This window comes from Tyto alba, unplaced genomic scaffold, assembly GCF_018691265.1.
Source record: "Tyto alba isolate M040663 unplaced genomic scaffold, T.alba_DEE_v4.0 Super-Scaffold_3, whole genome shotgun sequence".
NCBI lineage: Eukaryota > Metazoa > Chordata > Aves > Strigiformes > Tytonidae > Tyto > Tyto alba.
Genome location: NW_024881304.1, coordinates 1486819 through 1510308, shown reverse-complemented (window position 1 = coordinate 1510308; position 23490 = coordinate 1486819). Strand labels below are relative to the sequence as shown.

The 23490-nt window shown below is 49.6% G+C and overlaps 2 protein-coding genes across 11 annotated transcripts in view; one reads left to right on the top strand and one right to left on the bottom strand.

The window, feature by feature from the left end:
• Nucleotides 1-897: 897 nt before the first annotated feature.
• Nucleotides 898-12835, bottom strand: CUNH3orf18 (chromosome unknown C3orf18 homolog). 7 transcript variants are annotated; one of them, XM_032984117.2, is made up of 6 exons: nucleotides 12693-12835; nucleotides 11401-11929; nucleotides 8764-9150; nucleotides 7363-7388; nucleotides 5589-5718; nucleotides 898-3664 (listed from the first exon to the last, which is right to left on the bottom strand). In XM_032984117.2, exons 3-6 carry the CDS (start codon nucleotides 8989-8991, stop codon nucleotides 3584-3586), a joined length of 465 nt encoding a protein of 154 aa, XP_032840008.1. In that variant the 5' UTR covers nucleotides 8992-9150; nucleotides 11401-11929; nucleotides 12693-12835; the 3' UTR covers nucleotides 898-3583. The 7 variants fall into 7 exon arrangements, with proteins under 7 accessions (XP_032840008.1, XP_042655590.1, XP_042655589.1 ...); XM_042799656.1 differs by lacking the exon at nucleotides 11401-11929 and adding an exon at nucleotides 4589-4628; XM_042799655.1 differs by lacking the exon at nucleotides 11401-11929.
• Nucleotides 12836-12945: 110 nt separating this feature from the next.
• Nucleotides 12946-23490, top strand: part of HEMK1 (HemK methyltransferase family member 1) — a 31933-nt gene continuing 21388 nt past the window's right edge. For 2 of the 4 annotated variants that reach the window (XR_004405863.2, XM_032984105.2), the window contains exons 1-4: nucleotides 12946-13125; nucleotides 15313-15759; nucleotides 16227-16318; nucleotides 18816-18909. Coding sequence is in view for 3 of the 4 variants with exons in the window: in XM_032984105.2 (XP_032839996.1) it covers nucleotides 15469-15759; nucleotides 16227-16318; nucleotides 18816-18909 (477 nt within the window). In the remaining variant the exon portion in view is untranslated. Of the gene's footprint in view, nucleotides 13126-15312; nucleotides 15760-16226; nucleotides 16319-18815; nucleotides 18910-23490 lie in introns of those variants that run through there. The other 2 variants (XM_032984107.2, XM_032984106.2) reach the window with 2 other exon arrangements.

Genomic DNA, 23490 nt, shown 5'->3' with positions numbered 1-23490 from the left:
GTGCAACAACCTCAGCACACATGCATATCACCAGACCGGGTGAGTTTCTCTTAATCTGAATTGGAGTTTTGGGGATTATAAAATAAGAGTTGGTCATTCAGGAGCACCCACAGATCTATGTGACAATAAGGAATGAGTGTGAGGAATCTCACATGGAGGAAAACACAGGCCTTTAAGCCCAAATGTTGGTACCTAATTCCATTCTCTTGTATATCTTAAGGGTACATCATTGGCTTAATTGGAACACAAGCCAATTCTGCTTCATGTGTACATCCAGAAGTCTCCACAGCTGGGTGTTTATGCCCCACACTGTTCTGTGTGCCATACAACTATTTAGCTTTCCGTACAGTTAATTCTGTTCCAGTGCATAGCCCCTTCAGTTAGTCGGACAGCTTTCCTAACTAGTCCCAAGTTTGGGGTCTGTGGGCCAGAAGATGAGGCAGAAAGCAAATCTGAAATACACCAATATCACCATGGAGCTACTGATGCTGCTGCCAACATTCACCCCAGTGCGGGCAGGCTATCGTGAACAGGTGAACTGATGAGCTCCTACTTCATCCAGGAATTCAGCTGGTTAAAAGATACGGCAAACAGACAAGTTGGAACTTGTCATTCTGCACTCTGGATGCCTAGGACCTGCTAGGCTGGAAGCTCCTGCCTTCCCAACTCCTTCAGCAAGCACCAAGACTTCCTGAAGAGCTCTGAGTTTACGTGCTGTGGAGCACTAAACCTTGACCCCCACAGAGTTTTCCAAGTTTTTCACACTTCAGTCTTTGAAAGAATAGGGGAACTCACTGCAAACAAATTACCAACAGGTACTGCAGATACACTCCAGCAGTTTTCTGTGGAAAATGCAAATGATGAGGGGGGAAAAAAAAAAAAGACAATCATACTAGGTTTCATGTAAATAGTTTAATTATATTTCAATGCTTAAAACACAGAAACACTTGAATTAAATTACATCATAATGCTTCTGCTAAATTGTACATATGCTTTCAAGAACTGTGAGAGGAGGTGCTACTGAACTAAAAGAATACTCCAGTACAAGCCCAGCAAATACCCGTAATATTCTCTTACTCTTATTATCTGTACTTCTTTAATCTAAGGGCAGTCATCACAGGACAAAGCCTACTGTTACAGGAAGAATGGTTAATGAGAATTCTTCTGCAGGTATGTTTGTTATACAAGATATATCTCAGCATTAAGGTGGAACAAGGTGCATGTTTTTGCACCTGAGCTGGCAGATGCGCTGCTTGGCAGCTGCCTGTGCAGCACACAGAGTTGGGTAAGGAGCACAACGTAAACTGTTGGTTTGAGGAAACAGCTCAGCTTACACTTGCCTTTTATCAAGTTTAAATTAACAAATGAAGTTCCCATCCTAAGAGTTCTAGGGGAAACTTTGCAATTTAGGACAGCCATGCACCCCTGCTGCTTCTTGCATCCCTGGCCTGCTGCAGCGCGTTGGGAGTGTGATGGGCAGCAACGTGGCAGCTGCTGAAGGGAGAAACCTGAGGCTCTGTGGCTGTTTGCCCTCAGGGAGCACTTGGAGGAGGTGGTAAGTGTGTATGTGTGCGGGGCGTGATGCATTTGCTTCTCAGCTGGTCACGTAGGCATAATCTCTGGGGAGAACCACAGGTAGTGTCCAAATTCTAAGGACCTAAACCAGATTACACTGACTGTTGGTACCCACACACCTTCCTTCCAACAGTATCCCTGGAGTATAAACACCAGCAACAACCAGCCTGGGAGGGCCTCCTGCCACATCTCCTGGGTATGGGGTATGAAGGATGGGCTGTTTTCCACAGGTGATGACATTCCTAACCCTAATACACTCCCAGAACTCCCTGGTTATAAAGAGAGAGGGATACTAAAAAATTAAAGCAACTTAGCCCTGCAAAACTGCCATGAGGGAAGCTGTGCTAGTGAAGGAGGGAGGGAGGAACTGTGCACTGCAGCGGTCAGTGGCACATGCCCAGGAAAAGCCTGCATTTAATGAATATGGAAAAAAAAAAAAATCACAGTGGGGAAGAAAAAAGATATTTAGGAGAACAAAAACTAACTGGCAGGTCCAAACTTGCAACAAAGCATGATACCTGAATTACCACTCAGTGAAACATCTCCTTGCATCAAGCCTACTTTTAGATCTGCATTCAAATTTTGTCTTGCCCTCATTCCCTTTTGACTGATGCTGTGGATGGAATATGATCTGACTGACAAATGCATGTACTGCAAAAAAAATCAGGAGGTGATCAGCACATGGCTGGGGACTGATGCTTGCATGTAGGCTCTGCTGCTGGCCCTGGGCCACTGTGCTGGCCTGCAGCACTCAGGGCTGATGGCCACCAAAAGGCTCTGCAGACGACAGCCCCCTTCACCCTCTCCCCCTCCTGCAGCCCTGAAGGACGCACAGGCAGAGATGCTTCAGGGTTATGGGGAAACTCCTGGCTTACCTGTCTAGTCCCACCTTCTGCATCAGCAGGTGACATGAGCAGAGGCTAACACAAAGCTCCGTGTTTCCTTCAGCAGGAAGAAGAGGAGGCTCTGTCTGCGGGTCCGGGCAGGTAAGGAAGCACAAACCAGCTGTTCAGTCACCTCTGGGGGGCAGACAGGGGGCTGTTGTAATGTTGAGACAATACATGGTTTTCCTTATTTAAAAGAAAATATTTCAAGGGTTACTCTTTTTTTCTGGATAACACTCTGCACTGTAGAAACTCCCCTGAGCCAAAGCAGGAGGGGAATACATGGTATTGGAACCCCAGTTCTACTCAACTCCTCTCTGTGGCCCAAGCACTGTTATTCCTGGCTCAGCAGCAGAGTCACGTAGCCAGACATTGACACCCCCTGCCTCTGGCTGCGCGAATTCCCTGCTGTCTATGCAGCAGCCCTAATTTGGCATATTCAGCCACTTTCTCAGTTAAGATGTAATCAGCCAAATGTTCACCATTTCACTTTTTAAAGCTAGTGAATCCCCCCATGCCTCAACATCACCTGGGGCACACATTTATCAGCAGCCCACGTGCCACAGGGGGGATAAACCCACAGTATGTGTTTTCCCAGGGACGCCCCAGATTACCACTCAGCTGAGGGAGTCACCTCTCCTTGCTCAAAGGGGCTTTTCCCTCCAGCATCTGCCAAAGCTGTTGTCATGGGGCAGAGGCTCATTCATTGCTTTCCTTGGGGTCTGGTAGCACAAAGCCAATGGGGAAGCTCTCTGAAACATGCACCTCTCTTCCTTCCCTGACCCAGAGAGCGCACACACGTGCTCTGACAAGTTAATCTACAACAAAGCAGGCACTGTTCCTAAGCACACAGCTTGGTAGATGGTATCAGTCAGCACCAGCCCAGAAACTGGAGCTCACAACCTTTTAGTGGTAGCAGACGCACCAAAAAATCACCACTGCCATCACAAAGGGTTTGCTTCCCAAAGTGACGAAAGTTCCCAGTGCTTGTGCCCATTTGTAACACAAACCAACGGGGTGGCCAGTTGGGCTCAGTGGATCGGCCATGCTTGCGGGAAGTCACTGGTTTGTTGGCTTCATCCTCCCCAGTCTCAGCACGATCCCAGAGCAGGGGCAGGTATTGTTCACGCATTGATGGCATTGGCAACGTCTGTGAACACAAGACGGCTGGGTCTCTGGAGGGCTCCTTGACTTGTCAGCAGAATCTGCATTGAAGCAGTGAAAGATGAGACCCAGCAAGTCTGCCTTTGCTCAGGTGTGTGTGCTTGGGCACAGACTGCACAGTATTGTAACTAGATTCTGCCCCTTACTAAGGCTGGCTGACTAACATGGAGTTAACAAGGCTGTGACAGAAAAATACAGCAGGCCAGAGAGCAAGCCAGCACATCCATGCCAGTTTAAAATCCCCACATCATTGGATTACTGGGTCTCATTATTTATATACGCAAGGCAGCATGAAAAGAACCTGAACCATCAAGAAGGCCTGGAAACATGCCATAGACGGAACTTGTTGTTTTAGACTCTCCCTCTCTTATTATGTTAAGCCTTTAAACTTGCATAATTTCCAAGCAGAGGTACCTGTGCATTAGCAAGCTCTGGAGGGATCTGAGGTATCTTGCTGGCCAGTCCCTATATAGGCAAGATCTGCTTTTACTATGCTAAGTTTAACTCTAGCCTTGTCATTTTCCCCCTTTACTACCTGAAGGGATGTCCTCTATGTGCACTCATGTTTTCCCATTATTCACTACTCAGAGGACAAAATCCTTTGCTTTTATACAACAGTATTTCTTGCTTTCCCAAACCAGTGTATGGAATATGTTGACTATCTTTCATATTCCAACACGCACATCTCTCTTGTGCTCTTTAGCAGGTTGGGAAGCATGTCTCAAGGTAAACATTGTATACTTACAGTTGTGTTTATTATCTCCTCTTTCCCTTTCTGCCCACACCAAGCTTGCTACAGACTATCTGAAGGTGTAAAGTGTGCGGAAACTGAGGATTGTTTGGGAGAACTCCTGCTCCCTGAACTGGAAGAGCAAGGGAAGGCGGGCAACACAAGGAAGCTGGAGAGGAATTCAAGAGAGATGTCTACTCTAAGGGGAGGCTGCATCACTGGCTAAGAGACGTACCTGTTCCAACCATTCCTGCCGGCTCTGTCTTTCAGAAAGGCTTTTTGAGTGGTGACGGTGACAAAGGAAAGAGAAAGCACTGTGAAGCTGGCTGCAAATGATGGTGAGAAACCCTTCTTCCCTATTTCTCCTACCTCTTGGTACACTGGGGAAGGACACAGCCTCTTGCCAAAGTCCCCTCTGGACCATTAACCAAAAACAACTGGCCAAGCTATCAAGCTCTTTCCTAACTGAAAAATTAAACCAGTGGTTTCTGTGGACCTTACCATTTCTCAGCACGCTACGTGTCTCTGAACACTCAAGTGGTCAAAGCAAAGCCTTTTTCCCCTCTCCTCAAATTCAAACAGAGAACTCTCCTCTGTTTTCCCTTTCTGAGCCATGCCTGCTCTGTGCCCAGCGAGGTTGGCCTGGAGGTGCCGACAAGACCAGATGTGCAGTGCCACAACAACGTGCAGGCTTTCTGCCTGTGTTCTTCAGGGTTTGCAGCACAGTTCACTGTTAGGATGACAGGCTTTCCCTCAGCAAGGCCTTGTTCCACGCTTGCACCCTTAGGCGAAGCAGGGATACCTTAAAACTGGGTGGAAGTTATTTGCTTTTCAGGGCCAGGGCAAAGGAGCCTCAGTGCTTTGTGGGCACAGAAGCTCTGTCTCCCAGAAAATAAAATTCATCCTACTGCTCCCTGGTGGTGCCCAGGGTGGTAAACTGCAGTAAACTCACCCTTAATTACTGCAGTTGCCCTTTTCTCTCTCCTAGGTGAGTAGAGCCAGTTGAATAGAGCCAGCAGTTTGCCTCCCCCAGCTCTCTGTCCTAGTTGCCTAACTCTTCCATCCATTGTAAGCACTCTAAAATTCTCAAGCCCCCTGTCTTCAGGGCTGGCAGAGATGGGGGAAGTCCTCCTGAGGTCTTACATGTTTTCCTTACCCTACAGAAACTCTTTGTAACAAAAGCAGTGCAGGTACCAGTGGTCGTAGTAACAGACTCGCTGGTCCCTGCCGCCTACCTTGCTCTGCGATGCCTGGGAAGATGCTGCATCTCGCCCATGTTCCAGCAGCTCCTGCTCCAGTTCATCCTGTTCCTCAGTGGGATCAAAGTTGTACATGGGCATGAGCTGGTGCCGAAGCTTCTCCAGCCTGCCCACGGGAGGGAAGGGAAAGGGTTGGTTGAGGACAGATGCTGAGGCTGCCTTCCCCACCCCACTGCTGAGGCTTTCTGCAGGCTGTTTCTCCTGCTGCACAGGGATTCTGCTCTTGTTGCTCTTGCTGGGTGAGGGTCATGTCCTGTCCTGCAGGGATGAGGATAAGAACCTACTACACACAGCTGGTGGGAGTGGAAGATACCCAGAGTGCAGTTACAGGGATTAATGGCCATCACTAATCTGTGTCGGCAGGCATTACACACAGAGGAATCGGACAGGGATTTCAGTTCCTGCAGACCTTAAAAGATCGAGCTTCAGGTGGTGGGGCAAAAGAGACGGTGGAATATTCTGGCTAGGCATTTTGCGACATCTCCCCCCGTCCCTCTGCCCACAACTGCCAGTTCTGCCATGTCACACTGTGTCTGCCAGCAGAAGCCCACTTTTAGATCCAGTGGTCTAAGAGTAGTACTTTAACTTTGGCATTGAAGGACATAAAAATAAATAGAAAATAATAAATAGAAAACAGGGAAGAGATAGGCATCAGCCTCCTATGAGAATCTGGGGACAGACTGTTCTTACTCTTGTATCATTGCTCCAAGTGACAGAGCTATAAAGTGTCACCCCAGGGGGTCTCCCTAAATACTGGACTGCTCAGAGATGGAGGATGGGTGGGTGGGCATGCTCCTGTGAAAACACTGAGGCCTGCCTTAGGCTGTAGCAGAGTTTTGGGGTGGGGGGGAAAACATACAAGCCGTTACTGGCAGTGTCACCACAAATATCTATTTTGGCAAGTGTTAGGATGACACATGCCTTCCCTGCATCTGTATGGGTTTGCCAACGCAGCCATTATCTCCAGCAGTGCTAAGTTCACGGGCCAAGCTTCAGCTGCTCCTGTGGCAGTACCCAGATCTGGGCTTCAGGGTCTGGCTGGGAAATGTTACAGTGGGCAGCAGCACTTCTTGAAGGTCTGTGGCCAGACCAGGCGTGCCACAAGGAGTCAGGCAGGGAGGAGGTACCACATCTAATGGATCTTCACCAGCATCTCTGCTGTCAGAGAATGAAGAATCAAGACGTGTGTCTCCCTGCGTGCTGCTCCCCTCTCTATTTTTAGCCAGGAGCTTCACAGGGAAATTAAGACACTAAGTCTGGGGCTAGAAAACTGCATCTCTGCAATGTGCTGCTGCCAGTTGCTGTGACTGCAGCTAAAGAGGCCTTCAGCATTGCAAGGCCAGTGTCGTGGGCCCAGGCTGTTGGAAAGCAGGGATCTGGGAACAGCCGAAATGTGAGATCCACAACTCTCATGACAGAGTTCCCAGCTTCTTTATACACTCATAACCCCTTCCTCTCTTTTAGTGCATCTCATAAATGAAGCATGAAGAGTTTGCAGGATCCAGAACCTCTTCCTGCTCAACCATGTTTTCCTTTCCAGAGCTGCAGAGTCTTCGAAGCTCAGTGTTAGAAGGTGGGCCAATATCAGGAGCGCAGTGTCCCTACTCCTGCTGCATTCACACGCTGTTGATTCCCCGTAGGCTTGTTCTCAGTCTTCCCTTACACCCTCCCCATCTCCCTGTCTCCTTCCTAACTCCCTCTGCATTTTGAAGTACTGAGTTCCCTTCAGCCAGCAACAGACGTTACTTACCTCTTCCTCTTCCTGATATACAGAACCTGAAGGAGAAAGAAAACCATCATTACAACAGTCCCAGTAGGATGGGGAACAGCTGAGAAGAGAAATTTTGGGCACAGGGTACACAGAAAGGAGGTGTAGCAAGTCTGGTGTCACTGTGCACCAAAGCAGGGAGAAGTGACAACCGAAAATGAAATTTCATGTGCATCAGTGTAAGCTCAGCAGCACATCATGTCTGACACTAAGTGCTCGAGTGGCCTGTCATTAGGTGTGTTAGTAGTAGTAAGAGTATTAGGTGTAGCTCAGCACATTTCTGCAGGACTTATGTTGAAATTTAAGAGTGGATGAAGAACCTTCCCTTGGTGGTTTTCATCTGTAGATTTCCTACAGCGTAGAAGTGCTGTTACCCCCTCCCCAGTATAAAGGGAAGAAGCAAAGAGGGCATGCTCAGTGACTTGCCTCGTGTCAGCCAGTAAGAGTGGCTGTGCTGAGAAGAAAGTGAGGCTTTTGGCCTCCAGAGCCTTGTTCTGAGAACTACGAACGCTGGATGTTGCTCTTGGGAACTTATGACCGTATCCAGGATAATGTGTCCAGGTTCTCTTAGGGGCTTTTGGAAAAACTCCTCCTTGGGCCTGCAATGAAATTTTGCAGTAGTCCCTTTCTGTAGGTTCCTCTGATGGTTGTATTAGTGAAGCTCTTCCTCATACAAGGAATGGGAGCTTGCCGCTACCTTCTGTTCTCTGTTGGCAGGTAAACGATCTGGTTATATATCAAAAAAAGAACTGCAGCACTTGCATTGCCTGTGTCAGGCTCAGAACTATAGTTTCTGAAAGCTTCTGCCTACAGCATTAATGGCAAGGTTAGTTACGCAGAAAATCCTCAAGGACTTTGCTGATACCCAGCAAGCAGAACCTTGGAAATGCAGTCCAGAATGAGTCTAGCTAAAATGGACTCAGGCCACTTTAATTCAAAAAGGCTTGTCCGCGGGGGGGGGGATTAGTGTGGTTTCAACAGTCTGCTTTAAAGTTAATTTAGATGAACTTTCTGGCCAGGCCCCTGTGTTGACAAGGTTTAAATCAATGCAGCTGTTCCAGTTAACAAGTCAGAACAGAATCTGCTTTGTATTCTTTTAACTGAAATTCCTATTGCTAATAAAATAAATACCGATACTACATATGACTTCCTCTAGGCCTGCTGAGCATCCCCTTCAGACTAGACCTCAGGGAGGCTGTAGAAATATTGGAGCACTGGATAAAGGCCTTAAAAAGAAAGGGATCTCAGGAACTATCAGTTCCCAGCAGTTCTGGATGAGCCTTTAGTAGAATGCAAATTAATTATTCAACACAAATCAGTCCTAGAGCCCCTTTGCCACCCTCCACCCTCAACAGACAGAAATATTTCACAGGGCTCTCTTACCATAGCTACAGCCAACCCAATCACAGTAATGATCCCAAAGGACAGCAGCATTGTGCTCATGCCAGGTCCAGTGCTGGCTACATCGGGGATTTTGGTGCTGTTGAAACTGGTAGACTCAGGGCTTATGGTAGCTGTTTCTGGTCCAGTCACATCCAGAGCTGTCCCTGGGTCTGGCTTGGCCGTGGTGCTGTGATACAAGTCACGCACAGAAGGTGAGCTGTAACTCATCCTGCCAGCTCTTGGTAGCTCCTTTTACTGAGTTGTTGTCCTCACCCATCAGCTACAGAAGCAGAGAGCTGCCCTTCCTATCAAGGACCCTCATGTGAGACCTATCCTGTAGCATCATCGCTGATGGGTTTTCTTCATAGGAACCACAGTGGTCTCTGCCTAGGAAAGAATGAGAACAAATGAACAGTGCAGAGCTCTTAGAGACGGGCACAACCTTTCCAGAGTTTCCCAATTTACTAGTACATTTTTTGAGAGCAGCTCATGGATGCCCACTCAAAATAAGAAAAAGATTTTCCAGGGGTACCGAGAGCCCCTGAAGTCATGCTTGATTCAGTTCAAGTCAGTGATATACAATACCCTCACTGCTTCAGCTCTGCCTCCTTGCAGGCACTTGGCAGATCTACGTGGGGACAACCTCAGTCTTTGATATGCTCCAGGCTGAGCCAGGTGGCCTCCATCCACCCTGGGAAACACAGCATTTTCCTGCTTCTGCCTCTTCCTTTTAATTTTTGAAAAGTTGCATGGATCCCCTTATCAGTGGGAACACACCCACACTCAATAAAATGGCACTCAGCTGTGAGGCATCCGTATCTCAGGATGCTCTTTATTGAATCCAGAGTAGGATTTCCCTGCTGTGGTCATCACTGGTGACTGGTCAGTCACTGCACTGGCCATCGCCCCGCTGTCCCTCAGCCCATGTGCTCTGGAAAGGCAGCTTCCTTAAAGCAGTGGGTTGCATCAGTCCCCCCATCTGCTACTACAGACAGTGAGTATTTCTCAAGTCCCCCGTGAAAGCACCCACTCAAGCTTAGTCATGCACTGCTAATTATCAATATTAATTTTAAAATGAGTCCGATTTTGGATTGGAGTTGTGAAATTTGATAGATCTATTCATGCTGAAAACACGAAAGGCTTTAATTGCTTCATGCTTCAATTGTGCAAATGATCAGGAGTTGCAAAACATCATGGGATGATCCTATGGGAAGTATTTGCACAACTTTGTTTATAAAACCACTGTGTGTAACATTAGTTCACCAATTGCTTCCATAAAAATGCAGCTACCTCTGGACCAGAGCAGTGTCGACCCTGAGAACTATTGTAGCAGTCCTCTGATAATGTCTCTGCAGTTTAACAGACATTACATTTCTGGACTGGAATGCAGATGGGACATAGGGGTTAATGAGCTCTGAATGGAAAAAGATGTGCCTGCAAAGAGAAATGAGCCATTGTTCTGCTCCACTCTGTTCTATTCTAGGCAAGGTTATTGTGCAGTTCCCATTACCGTGACACCTTACTGCTGTCCATAACTGCATTAAGCAGTGTGATTAACATCTGTCACAGCTGAAGCAGAGAAATCACATCAGGCAAAGAGCACCAGGCTGCCCTGCAGGCAGTCAGCAACCCGAGCAGCCACCTTGGCTCGCACAGCACTTGTCCTGCATCTCCCCAAGCAGGTCAGCCTCTCAGCACACACGCAGGATCTGTCTCACAGCTCCCTGTGAACACCTCTGTGAAGCAGGAGTTGCTGGGGCATTTTGGGGAGCTGTCAAACGCCTGTGAGCTTCTCGAGAAATGTCAAGATAGCAGTTCTGGCCTGGTCCCACCTAACATCATGCTGAGACTTGAGTTCATTGCAGCTGAAAGGGACTGTGTCCTTCACTGACCACCAAACCATGCACGCTTAGTTTAAACCATGTGGCACCTGGATTTCCCCAGCTATTACGGATCATAGTGGAGCTCAGGTGTAAGTGGACATTTGGGCACAAAGACGGCAAATTTGAAACGCAAGTGCCACAATAGCAGCAGCAGCTACAGCCCAGGAGGGAAAGGGAAGGAATTGTTGAACAGATACTGGGCAGACCAAGCAGCTGCGCAGACAGAATCATCGATTTGTGCTATTCAGGGAAACTCTTCATGATGGTAATTCACATTTTTAAAAAAGCCACCACCAAGGAAACAAGTGGAAAAAGAGCCCAAGTGAAAAGAGTGAAGAAGGCCCAAGGGCTTTAGAAAGTATGGCTCTAGATCTTGACAGCTCCTGAATTTTGGAAACAAAACTCAGTGTGGTGTCAGTTTTGGAAAACCACTGGAACTTGGATGTTGAAGCTGATACCAAGCCTTTGGGCAAGACTGCTTTTGTATGGACCACACACTGCGCTGTGCACTGCTCCTCTGAGTAGTCAAGCTAGGTTAAAATTAGCCCGCTGAAAATCTGGTCAAGTGGGAACAAGGGCTCTTGTTCACCCTCTGAGGGCCCTGTCTGTGCTGAAGGATTCCCAAGCCCACAGATCTAGCTCTAACAGCGGTCCTGTATGACAGGTTTCTGACATGGCTTAGGCAACCAGTCCCAGGTCCAGATGAAGGTATTTCTGTTCCCAAGCCCCCTCTGGCCCAGGGCCCACGGCTTACAACGGTAGAGCTGAGGGTGGATGATCTTTCCCACCACCTTCCCTTCCCAGTTGACATCCTGGTGCTGGAAGTTTGATCTGCAGGCTGGGCACACTCCAAATCTCTGATGGCTGCTCTAGGGCCAGGGCCAGCTACTACCTATTGCTGGCAGGTTTCAGCATAGTCCACGCACAAATAGAACAGAACAGAAGAGGAACCAGATCCTCAGCTGCTGCGAGCTGGCATTCTTCCATTGCCTGCACCAACGGAGCTGCTCACACAGCCAGGACCGCCCTGTGCTGGGCTCTGCTGGGCCTGGGAATAAGGAGAACACGTTTGTTTCTCTCCTAAACCAGCATTTCCAAACTGGTCTCTGAAGGGCGCTCCAGTGGCCAACACCTCTGAGATGCACAACATCGTTGTCAGGCACTAGCTTGAGGCTGCTGACTTTTCTGAGTCTTGGTTTTAATCATTCTGTGCTGCAGTTTCCTCTCGGGCATGACAGGAATAGAGGTTTGTGTCACAGGGATGAAGATGGGTCACAGGGTCTCTGGGTGAAGAAGGCAAATAATAACTAGTGTTTTTTTCTGCGTTACTTCACCAAGACGAAGTGTCTCTAGTAAATTCAGCAAAGCGAGCGGCACTGGGTTGCTGTTGGCTACGGGATGCGGCTTCCTCTCCCGCTGCTACCGGGCAGAGCAGGCCCCGGGGTAGGGGGGACCCCAACCGCGTGTGCCCCCGGTCCCGCAGCACCCCAGCGGCCCCTCCCGCTGCCGGGGGCACCACGGGCCCCCCCCCCAAGCGCCACCGCTCCTCCGACTCCGCGCCGATGGAAACCTGAAGCACAAGCGATCGCCCAGCCGCCTCTCCCTCCCCGGGCGGTGCCGCCCGCAGCAGCCGCGGGGCTGGCCGGGCGGGAAGGCACTCGTTCCCCGTCGCGGGGAGAAGCTTCCAGGCGGATAACGGGTTATAGGGCCCTTCCCGCTTGGAAGCGCTGCCGGATCAGCCCCGGGGCTCCCGCCGCAGGGCTGCCCGCGCTCCGCCTCGCCTCGCCCGGCCGGGGCTGGGCTGGGCGGGCCTCGCCGGGACGGGGTGGGTGCCGCCGAGGGGCTGCGGGAGCCGCTGCCTTTCTCCCCGTTCCCGGCGGGAAGGGACGGGACGGGACGGGACGGGACGGCACGGCCCCGCGGCGCGGCCCAGCCCGCCGCCGCGCCCCTCCCCCGGAGGCAGCCGCGTTTCAGCGCCGCGTCCCGCGCCACCCCCCTCCCCTTCCCCCGCCGGGGCGGCCGCTGCCCGCCGGGGCCGGCACTTACGGAGCGCTCCCCGCTGAGGCGTCCGGTCCCCCCGGAGCGCCGGGGCTGCCGGGGGGGCCGCACCCTCGGCCGCGGGGCCGCGCTGCCCGCGGGGGCCGGGCCGGGCCGGGCCGCTCAGCTCCGCGCGTACCGCTGCACGGCCGGCGGCCCCGCCCCGCCGCTCTGCGCCGCAAGCGATTGGTGGGCGCCCGCAGGCCGCGGCTCGCGGTTGGCCAGCGCGCCTGCCACTCATAATGCGGGGCGGTTGCGGGCGTCCGCGGCGGCGCTGGGCGACCGGCGGGAGCGTCTCGGTTGTGCGGCCGTTCCCCCCCTTCCCTCCCTCCTTTCCCCGAGCTCCCCCCGCAGGCCGCGGTGCGGGAGGCGGCTGCCCTCCGCTCCGGCCCCTGTGGGAGCCAGTTGCGCCTCCAGCCCCGCCGGTGACGGTAGCCATGAGGTGAGGCGTCGCTGTGTGGGCGCGCTCGCCCGCCTCTGAGGGGCCGCGGGCCCGGCGCCAGCGCCGCGCTGCCGGCCAGGAGCGGGGCCTGGCGCTGGTCTGGGTACGGCGTGTGCCGGGAAGGCGGGGACAGCTGGAAGGAAAGCCGGGCTGCGGTCCCGGCGGGGCTCTGCGAGGCTCCTGGGCCGCCCGAGAGCCGCCCGGTCACGGAGATGAGGTGTGGGTGGGCAGCTCCCGGGCTGGCAAAGGGGGACTTGTACCTCCCCCCCCACCCCCGGTACGGCCGGCGGGGCTGAGCGCTGGCCCGGCCGCGGGAAGGTTGGACTCGGAGGGCGCCGGGCCCGGCTCCTTCCGAACCGGGGAGCGAAGGGCAGGGGCCGGGAGCGGCACAGGCCGTGCCCTCCGGCAGCCACCAGCGTGCGTGGTGGGCTGCCGTGAGTGGGGAACCAGAGGCTGGCTGGACCAAACCACAGAACTGCAGGGGGGAAAAAAAAAATCTATTCCCTACCTGTGTGCAAATAGGTATTCACACCAAGAAGTAGCGTACAGGGACTGCACGTCAGCAGCTGGTGTCCTTTATTAATAAAGACAGCACTGGCAGTATTGTTCCAGTCGTGGCTAATTAAAGTCTTATCTGTCCCCCTAGCAACACTAATGGTTGATGTTTTATTCCTTTAGTGTTCCTCTTGTGGCAGTATCCCCATAACAGGGCCTTGGGGTAGGGAGCTGCTTGGGTAAATACTGTAGCTGTCAGACTGCTTATGCATAACATAAAGGCAAGTTGTCATAGGGGCTGCCTGTCTCTCTGCTGGGGGTACTGAAGACTGTAAGAAAGGGATCGTTGGGCTCATAGAGCACCCACCCCTTTGCCAGGAGGTAGCAGGTAAGCCAATCTTGAGCTCTTTGCCGTAGGGTATTGCCTCTGCTGCTTCCCTGGGCTCTGTTTGGTTTTATTTTGCAAAGTTGGGCAGTGGAGGCCTGACTCTTCCCACAGTTTTGGAGCAGGGCAGGCCCCAGGCTGCTGCCTGCGTGGGTGCCTGGTGCATCAGGGTCCAGGGCTGCTGCGGGGCTTCAGTGCCAGCATCTGCCCAGGTGGGAGCTGACCCAGATCTGCCCGCAGCAGCACTCCTACAGCACAGCGAGCCACCTACCCTGGGTGCTCCCTGCTCCTCCAGAGAGGTATTTTGTTGTTTGTGTGGTGGTTTTCTGGAGGAACTGGAGGAGGGGAGGTTGTGGCCTGTCTGAGACAGTGATGAAAAGCAGACATCAATAGAAGAATGGGAACGGGTGCTCAGGGAAACCCACAGTGGCTCCAGGGACTGTGAGTCAGAAGGGAGGGGGGTGCCTCAACTCTGGTGGATCACAGCAGGAAAGTGGGATTGTTGTTCTGTTTGTCTCACACATTTCCAAGTGCGATATGCAGCAGCTGTTTTGTAAAGTTTCATTTCCTTTGTCTCCTGCAGTTATTTTGTTTGGGTTTTTTTTTCCCTCTCTGTCTGGCTCTTGCCTGTTCTCTCCTTTAAAAGGCTGACTTCCTTCTGGCAGGATATGCCTGTTCTGGCCTTTGCATCTTTCAACTGTTTCTTTTCCCTCTAGTTGTACCTTGTGAGCTCTTCCTCCTCTGCTCTAGCTGCTCAGCCCTGGCTCTGTGGCCCCTTGTCTGCTGTCTGGGGATGGTGACAATGTGGAAGACCCTTGATCCATGGAATCAAGGTTTTCTGTGAGCACACCCACTAACCTAGGACTTGTGGTTTATGAACAGAGAGAGGAATAAAAGAAAGAAATTAGGAGAAGGCTGAAGGTCTTCCTGCAGGGAACCAGGGTGACCCACCCAAGGGCTGGAGCTAATGGTTGCTGTGTGTGTGGGTTTCTGGGACCAAAGACAGGCAGGAGTGCTGTGCCTGTGGGAAGGCACGCTCGCCTCTGCCCTGCTGTGGGCACGGGCTGGCCGCCCAGTAGTTCTGGTCCGTGGGGATGGGCAGCTCTGCGAAGAAATGGGTTCCAGTGGCAGAGCTGGTTAGCTGTCACGTGAGTCTTTTCTTGGGGTGATCCTTCGTTAGTCTCAGGGTATAATTGGTTTTGTACCTATGGGCTGGGATTAGGGCAAGCAGTCTGCATTCTGCCAGAGGGGAACCTGTGATTTGCTAGGCTGAGGGACTCAGGCTGTACTTTTGCCTCTTTTTCTAGACCAGAAGAGCTGCAAACCGGTGCCATTTTCATGCTGCCCTGAGGAGAATCCACTGACTGTGGTCAGCTGGTGCTTAGCCACAGTGGCTTGTGGTAGCACCAAGTGTCTTGTGAATCTCAGCACTGACGAGATCAGCTGATGGCAACGAGGAGCACATGTGGAAGCCAGGAACTGATTTTACAACAATGAGGTGCCTCATCCCCCCACTGCTCAGGAGGTTGTTGAGTCTCTCACCTCTGTGTGTGCCAGGGAGATTGAGTCAAAGTAAAGGTCCTGTCCTCAGTCCAAAGCCAACATCTCTGAGGCAGAGCTGCAGTGCAAGACCTGGGCTCGTGACTGCTACTGATGTGGTCAACTACTGGCAGAAGGTGTTTGAGACAAATGGGATCCCTGAAGCACGAGAATCCAGTGAATATATCGTGTCATTTGTCCTGGGAGCAAAAACAGTTAAGTAATAGGAAAAGAATAAGGCCTGTGTGTGTCTCTCACTTCTGTCATTTTGGTTGAATCCCTTACATTTCTTTTTATCTCACTTACAGGAAGTAGAACAACTTTTCCTTCCTTAGATTGCAGAGATGGTGAGGCATAGTTTACTAAAGCGAGTAGAACACTTGGGGTCTCTTAGATGTCTTCTTTTGCAGAGACTGAAATGTAACCCAGTGACATATGCCCACAGTGTACCCTGACTTGCTTGATGGAATAGTTCTTAATTTTACCTACTCTACCAAGTCCCAAAAAGTAGCACTAAAACAGTTGTACAACTTTGTTTTTAAACATGCAGATAGGTTCTCCTAGTCATTTGTAGTTGCCAGCCATCCCAGACATATGTGTTTGTCAGATGGGTCTCCCTGGAGGGTGCAGAGGACACCCAAGTGCCACAAGTGGGCAGGTTTTAAAGTGCCCTTGTCTTCAGTTTCAGAGCTTGAATTCCAAAAGCCTCCACGCTCCGCTTACAGCAGTGCAGGAGGAGCAAATCCGGCAGCTGAGCAACAAGCGACTAGAAAGGTAGGAGCATCCTCTTACAGTCTTTCCTTTGGAGGGTTTTCCTTCAGTCTTAATGCAGCCAGAAGAATGGTAGCAGGGAGAATGCAGAAGACCATTAGCAGCTGATACATCAAGTAGCAGTGCTGTGTCCATCTCTCGTGGTGACACAGGGGATGGGCATTGCTGGTGTCAGGGAGCAATTCACCTGTCCATCCTGTCTGTGAGCAGAGAGGGTTTAAGGGATGTGGGAAACTGGCAATATTGACTCAGAGTTGGGTGCATTTTCATTAAGCCCTTTGGTGCTTACAAAAGCCTTGGCCCCTTCTGTCTGATTCAGCACTTCCTTCAGCTGCCTGTCTGATACTGCTCCGTGGTGTTGCTGTGCTTTCCTTTCTAGGATTTGCCTGCAGAGGGGTTTCCCTGGTGTTTAGATGTACCTGTGGCTGCTGTAGCTTTGGTCTCCATTTAGCCTCCATTTGCTTGCTCTGTGCGAGGGGTTCTCTTAGTGTAAAAATAAAATGGATTTTGTGTGAAGGAGCTACCTGGAATCAGGCTGGGCCTGGGGAGTAGTGTGTGAGGAGAAGAAATATTCAGGAACTTGGATCATTTAGAAGGGTGGGAGATGTTTGGGAGTATGTTTGGAGGTAGCATCCTCCTGCTTGTTTATGTGAGTGTGGTTATGATGTGGATCCTCATTTTGCTGTGCAGATTAATGCTGTCATGTCTTATGCAGAATAGGTTGTGAGGATTTCTCAGGGAGTCAGTCTGTTAGCAGTGGTTACTCTTTGTAGGATCTGAGTGTCTTCCCTGAAAGTTTCCTGCTGCTCTTGAGTTTTGTGTTAGGAGCAGAAATACAAAATTCCCAGAGCTGTCTGACTTGCAAGTTGCTCTGTCTTGAGTGCTGTTAAGGTTGCAACAAATATCTGCTGTTCCACGTGAAGTGAGGTATGGTGCCTCACAGCAGCTGAAGACACAGCCCCAAAATTCATAAAATCATGGAGGTTGACAGCAACCTCTGGAAATCTAGTCCACCCTCCCTGCTTAAAGCAGGACCAACTAGAACAAGTTGCCGAGAGCCATGCCCAATTCAGTTTTTAGTATATCCAAGATAGATACTATGCAGCCTCTCTTCACAGCCTGTTCTAGTGTTTGACCACCCTCTCAGTGTTTAAAAAGAAGAAAAGAAAAAAGTGGTGGTTCTTAGGTTTAACTGGAATTTTCTGTATTTCAGTTTGTGCCCTTTGCCTGTCTTTTCACTGGATACCATCATCTTTACTCCATCTCACCACATCCATATGGTCATTGTTGAGGTTTCCCTCCACTGCCCCCCCAGCCCGAGCCTTCCCTTCTCAAGGCTAAACCGTGCCAGCTCTCAGTCTCTCTCCTTGTATGTCACATGCTCCAGTCCCTTCATCTTAATGGCCATTTGTTGAACTTACCCCAGTAGGTCCATGTCCCTCCTTGTACTGGGAGGCCAGCACCCCAGACGTTTCCTACCAGTGCTGAATAGAAAGAAGGATTCCCTCCCTTGACCTTCTGGCATTGCTCTGCCTCATGCAGTTCAGGAAGCCATTGGCCTTCTTTGCTGCAAGGGCACTTTGCTGGCTCATGGTCAACTTGCCCACTTGATCCCCAGGGCCTTTTCTGCAAGGCCACTATACAGCTGGTTGGCCCTCAGCCTGTTACCGGTGCATGAAGTTATTACTCCCCAGTTTATAGGACTACACGTTACTTTTTGCTGAATTTCATGAGGTTCCTGTCAGTCCATTTCTTCAGCTTCCTGAAGTCCCTCTGAAAAGTAGCACACCCATCTGGTCTATTAATTACTTCTCCCAATTTTCTGGAATCTGCAGACATGTCAAGGGCGCTCTCTGTCCCTTCATCCAAATCATTAATGAAGATGTTATGCTATATTGGCTCCACTTTTGGCCTTCAGCTGGGCTTTGTGCGCTGAACACAGCCCTCTGAACCTGCCAGTTCAGTCAATTTTCCGTCCACCTCATTTATCTAGTCCATACTTCATCAGCTTGTATATGAGGATGTTATGGGAAACAGTATCAAAACCCTTAGGAAGGTCAAGATAAACAGTATTGATTATTCTCTCCTCAAGCACCAAGGTAGTCGTTGTGTTATGGGTGGCTGTTGGGTCAGTAAGGAATGATTTTCCCTTTGTAAATCTGTGTTGACTATTCCCAGTCATCTTCCGATACTTAGTATACTTGGAAACAATCTCCAGGACTGTTTGTTCCATCACTTTCCCCAGTATCACAGTGAGGCTGACTGGCCTTTAGTTCTCCAGGTCTAGGGCTTGATAAACTCTTTTGTGGGAATGGAGCTCCCACAGCTCCCTCAGAGCGCACATGCACGTTGCATGTGCAGACAAGAGCCTTAGGGGTGTCTGGGTGCTCACCCTCAGAAGGGTTATCTGGTTAGTAATGAGGTAAGCATAGTATTGAGAGCTTTTTGGTGTTGTGGACCATGGTCCTAAAGTGTTCACCTTTGCTTTTGCTTGCCACAGAATGCCGGTGCAGTATGTGCTTGGTGAGTGGGACTTTCAGGACCTGACTCTGAAGATGAGGCCCCCGGTATTTATTCCTCGGCCTGAAACAGAGGTATGAATATGGACAGTGTGACGGGGGCGGGTTTGAATCTGTGAATTGCATCATTGTTATGAAGGCGCCCTATATATCATAAGGTAGTGCTGAGGAGGTCAGATCACTCCTTTTAGAACAGGGGGATTCTAAGCTTGTGATCTGGAACTGATGCTGGTGAACTTTGTCTGCTGACTCAGAGCAAAAGATGTTGCAAGCTAGCGTATCACTTAATTACAGAGGTCCATCTCCACTGATGGAAGGACTTGGCTGCCTTTCCTTATTTCTGCGATAGTAACGACTCCTAGAAGTTCAAAACCTATACTGCTGTATCTCAGTGGCTTAGGACTTTGATACAAGGACAAGAATCTTGAAGCTATCCAAAGGCTGTTAGCAAAATCCTGCAGTAGTAGAAAGCTGCTAGTGGAAAACGGTAATGGAAACCAGAGAGCTTGTTTGTCCATGTGCAGACAAAACCAGTCCAGGCTGGTAGGAAACGGCACCTACCACCAGTCTGATGGCTCCACAGTGGTTTCTGGACAAACACAGGAAACTGAATGCTTGTTTCCTGAGCGGTAACAAAACCAACACTGCTAACTGAAGAATAAGTTCAGGCCTGGGCTGGAATTAAATGAGTGTCAGTTGTAAGAACATAAAGGACAGCCATACACAATCAAGTTAAATTTTCCTCAGTGTTCTTGCTGCTGGGGAGAAGCCTGAGAACTACATGGTGATGCTTTCCCTGACTAGCTAGTAGCCTAGCTTTCAGCTCCTGGACTGTCCTAGTGAGGAAGTCTTTCTCATTACTAGTCCTCAGCAGGTTTTAGGTTTTGTGAGGTTTTTTTTGTTTGTTTGTTTTCGGGTTGTTTGGTTTGTTTGGTTTTTTCTTCTGAGAATTTGTTTTCTTTTGGAGCCTGTGTTAACTTTTGGGGATGAAGCAGTCTCCATAGCTCATCCATTTAGGAGTCCCAGAAGCTTAAACCTGTTTCAATCTAATAGTCATTTCTTCACTCGTCTGCTGTTTGGTGACTGTTGTAACGTGCTGGCAGCCCTCTCTCAGGTCTCTGTTAGTAGGGGCCCATGCTGTAAAAAGAATGAAAAGGACAGTTCAGGCAGAATGTCCCTACTGACAGTGTCAGAAGAGATGCCTGGACTGAGTGGGCTTTGGAGATGGGAAGACCACCTTTGCTTTTTCTGGGGAAGGGTTGATATTGGGAATGTATGAAGAGAGCAACAGCTTACTAAAGAGAGGATGTGGTCTGCAGAATCCTTCATCTGACACCTTTTATTACATAAAAGACGAAGACAGCCTGTGCTGCTGTTGTGCCCTTTGAAGAAGATGGTGCTACTGAAATCCGTGAGAAGGTTCCAGGCGATTTAGTGGGAATCAGCACAGCTACCACTCAGATATCCTCTCATCTCAGCCTGTAGAAGAATATTCTGAACCAGTCTAGATTTAGTGTGGGGCATCAGCAGCAGCTCATTGAGAGCCAGCTGAGCCCTCAGTCATAGTGGTGACACCTGCATCCAGAGAAGGTGTGAATTCTCTGTTGTGTCTGGGTTTGGTCACTCTGGGGTGATTAGGTTTGGAGATAGGGCTCTAAGAAATAGTTCTGCCAGTTGGAGCCCAGTGATGGTTAGCTTTGTTATTGTCAATAGTATTTCTGCTCTGGTTGATTCAAGAGAGTGTTTCCAATCTCTAACTCCCCATTAATTTGTGGATGCAACATGAGCATTAAAAACTAGGGAGAACTTGCATGTTCTGCAAGTCAAAACATCTGCTGGCAAGGGTTCCTCTGGTGCTGTGCTCTTAATTCCTTCCATGCAGTGCCAGGCTTCAAACAAAGGCCTATTGTGTGGAGTGGAAGCCAGGGTGGCTAATGCCTGGGAACGTTGTTAATTGTGTCCACATGTGTGATTTTGGTAAAAGCATCTCTGCTGGCCCAACCTGAAATGCAGTCCTGTGTAACATGCTGTGTTTGAAACCACTTAACATACCCTGGTGCAAAAATGTAGCATAAACAGCTTAACCCAACAGCTTAACTCTGAGAAAACTTAATTTGATGTGTCACACTACTTAGTATGAAGGCACATTTTTAGCACATTTATTATGGAAGGCCAGAAGTTTATGATGATAGCTCAGGAATGGAGTTCTGTTGGCAACTGAGAATTTTCTTGTGATCTGGTGCTGGGGAGATTACTTGGCCAGGAAGAGCATGGGGACAAGATCCAGCTACTTAGCAGCTCCTGGCTGGCCATTGCTTTACACCTGTGCTGCTTCCAAGAACCGTGTACTGTGTGTAACCTGTTGCACAAAGTGAGCTGGTATCCAGATCCTTTCTTTCTGCTAGGAAGGAAAGGCTGGTTGTCTCTGACTCAGAGCTTTGTGTGGTGTGTTTGAGTTGGGGTTTGCCTATGTTTTGTTTCATCAGAGTAATTTTTCCAGACTTAACTGGACTTCAAAACTATAGTGGAAATATCTCCTCTCAAAAATACTGAAGTTAGTTGCATCTGTTGCTTTCTGTTTAGAATTTGTCTGCAGCATTCTGAAAACCAATAGTGCTGAAACTTTTCACCAAATAATACCTGTAAATGATCCTTGTTCTTTAGGAAGCAGTTCATTATCAACATTGATATCCTAGGTTCAACTTGCTTATCTGTGATTGCACACACAAGCCACATGGCAAGTCTTGTCGTTGGCTGAGTAAACGTGACTCCCTAAATTGAGTTGTTGGTGCAGATGCACATGCAGCTGCAAAATTTGCTTTCTAGTTATATTTATGTAGCTTCTGCAAATGCTCCTGCTTGTTGATTCAAAGACTAAAAGGAAGAGGAGCCATCTTGATCACACACATTTTGTTCTATGGTTACAGCAGAAGGGTTATGACTCTTGCTCCTAGACACGTTGGTAATGGCATGAAGGCAAACCCAGTATGACATAAACCACCAGCATTGTTTCAGTCCTGGGGACAGACACATGCAAAGAGGGAAGCTCAGTTGTCTGCTTAATTTTGTCCTGTGTGAAATTTGCCCCTTTGTAGCCAATTTTGTTCTCTCTGGTAGCTGAGCCCTCTCTAGTTTGCTCCCTCTGGGAATATTTTTCAGCACATGTGGCTTCATTCATCTGTTCCATGGGAATCCGGGTGGGGTGGGGACAGGCAGCCAAAATTAGGAAACTAGCAGGTCTTGTTTAAGCTCTGCGAGCAGGATAATGAAGCAGATTGCATCCAGTCATAACTTCTTGGCCTGAAGGGCTGATAAATACTTTGGTGAGCACAGACATACTGCTTTGGAGGACAGTTTTGTTAATCAGTCCTCAGTCTCACCTTCCTCCAGTTACCTGGGCCTCTGTGAGCAAAGCTTCGGACTCGCTGCTGCAAGCACTGACTGGGTTTGCAAGGGCTTGCAGAGCCCAGTGTCCTGCCTGCTTTCCTCAGGTGAGCATCAGAGCCAGGCTTTGCAGTGGGGAGGTGTTTGGGCCAAAGTTTAGGGGTGTGCTCAGTCCCGTGAATTATCTTTGTTATGTGATAATTATTGTAATGTCAAGGAATCCCTGTCTCAGCATTGCTGGGTCATTGTATTAATGGAGAAGAAAGTCCTTTTCACAAAGCAAGGCCTTGGGCAGCAGCCTTATGGATCAGAGGGAAAACAGGACAAAGAGGAGGAGAACTCGGCCAACGTGGATACATAATTTATTTTTTTGTCTAGGCAAATATAAACTAAATGAATCATCACCATGACTTCGTTAAGGAGGGGTTTGGTTTGGTCCAAGACTTCTGCGAGGGAAGTAGTTTGGGGTGTGCAGCTCCTCAGCCTTCTACCCCTAGAGGGCACTCCAGGCTTAGGCTCGAGGAGTTCCTGACTATTCTATTTCCTATTAATTATTATAGGATTTCTGGCGTTTCTGATCCCCTCCTCTCTCAGATGCTGTGTTTTAAAGCAAATGAAGTCTTAGCTGTTCAGTGGAAACAAAAACGGTCATTTTTTTATCTCTTGCGACTACTGTGAGGGTAGGGTCAGGTTCTTGGACTCGGAGTTTTTGTTTTTGTTGGAGGAAAGCTGCTGGGAGGAGAGCTCCTGTTCTGCTTGGAAGAGTTGTCAGAGTCCTGCCATCCCCTCTGACCCTCAGGCCACCCAGGAGTCCCTTGGTGGCATTTCCTTGACCTGTTATGATCTCAACATGAGCTCAGACCCTACATAATTATTTTCTGTGTTGGCTTTGTTGTGGTGGCTGTGTCATGAGAACGGTCCATTGTTCTGTAAGGGGGGAACACTGTAGGCTGAGGATGCATGTTTAGCCTGGGAGACATCTTAGGGTAAGAAATTACAAGTCCGTGCCATGCTGAACATTTTTTTAGTAGTCATGCAAAAAAGCTTGTGGCTGCAATCTCCTGTGAGAGTAAGAAAAAAGACTTATGGGGTCAGGCTATATTGGTCTGTCTAGTTCAGTGTACTGTGTCTGACTGGGGCTTGTAACAGACGGTGGGGTCAAAATTACAAGGGAAAAAACTGGTATGGAAGGATCCCCCTTTCTTTTGACAATCAGCAGTTAAGGACTGTTCTTAGCCAAAGCTGGATTTGGGGCCATCCTGCTTCATAATC

Bases quoted from the DNA above. Each gene is read 5' to 3' on its own strand.
- CUNH3orf18 (XM_032984117.2), bottom strand. From the start codon at position 8,991: ATGAGTTACAGCTCACCTTCTGTGCGTGACTTGTATCACAGCACCACG. The intron at 5,719-7,362 runs GTAAGTAACGTC...TCCCGTGGGCAG, and splicing joins TATATCAGGAAGAGGAAGAG to GCTGGAGAAGCTTCGGCACC. The intron at 3,665-5,588 runs GTAGGCGGCAGG...GCTTCAATGCAG, and splicing joins CCCAGGCATCGCAGAGCAAG to ATTCTGCTGACAAGTCAAGG.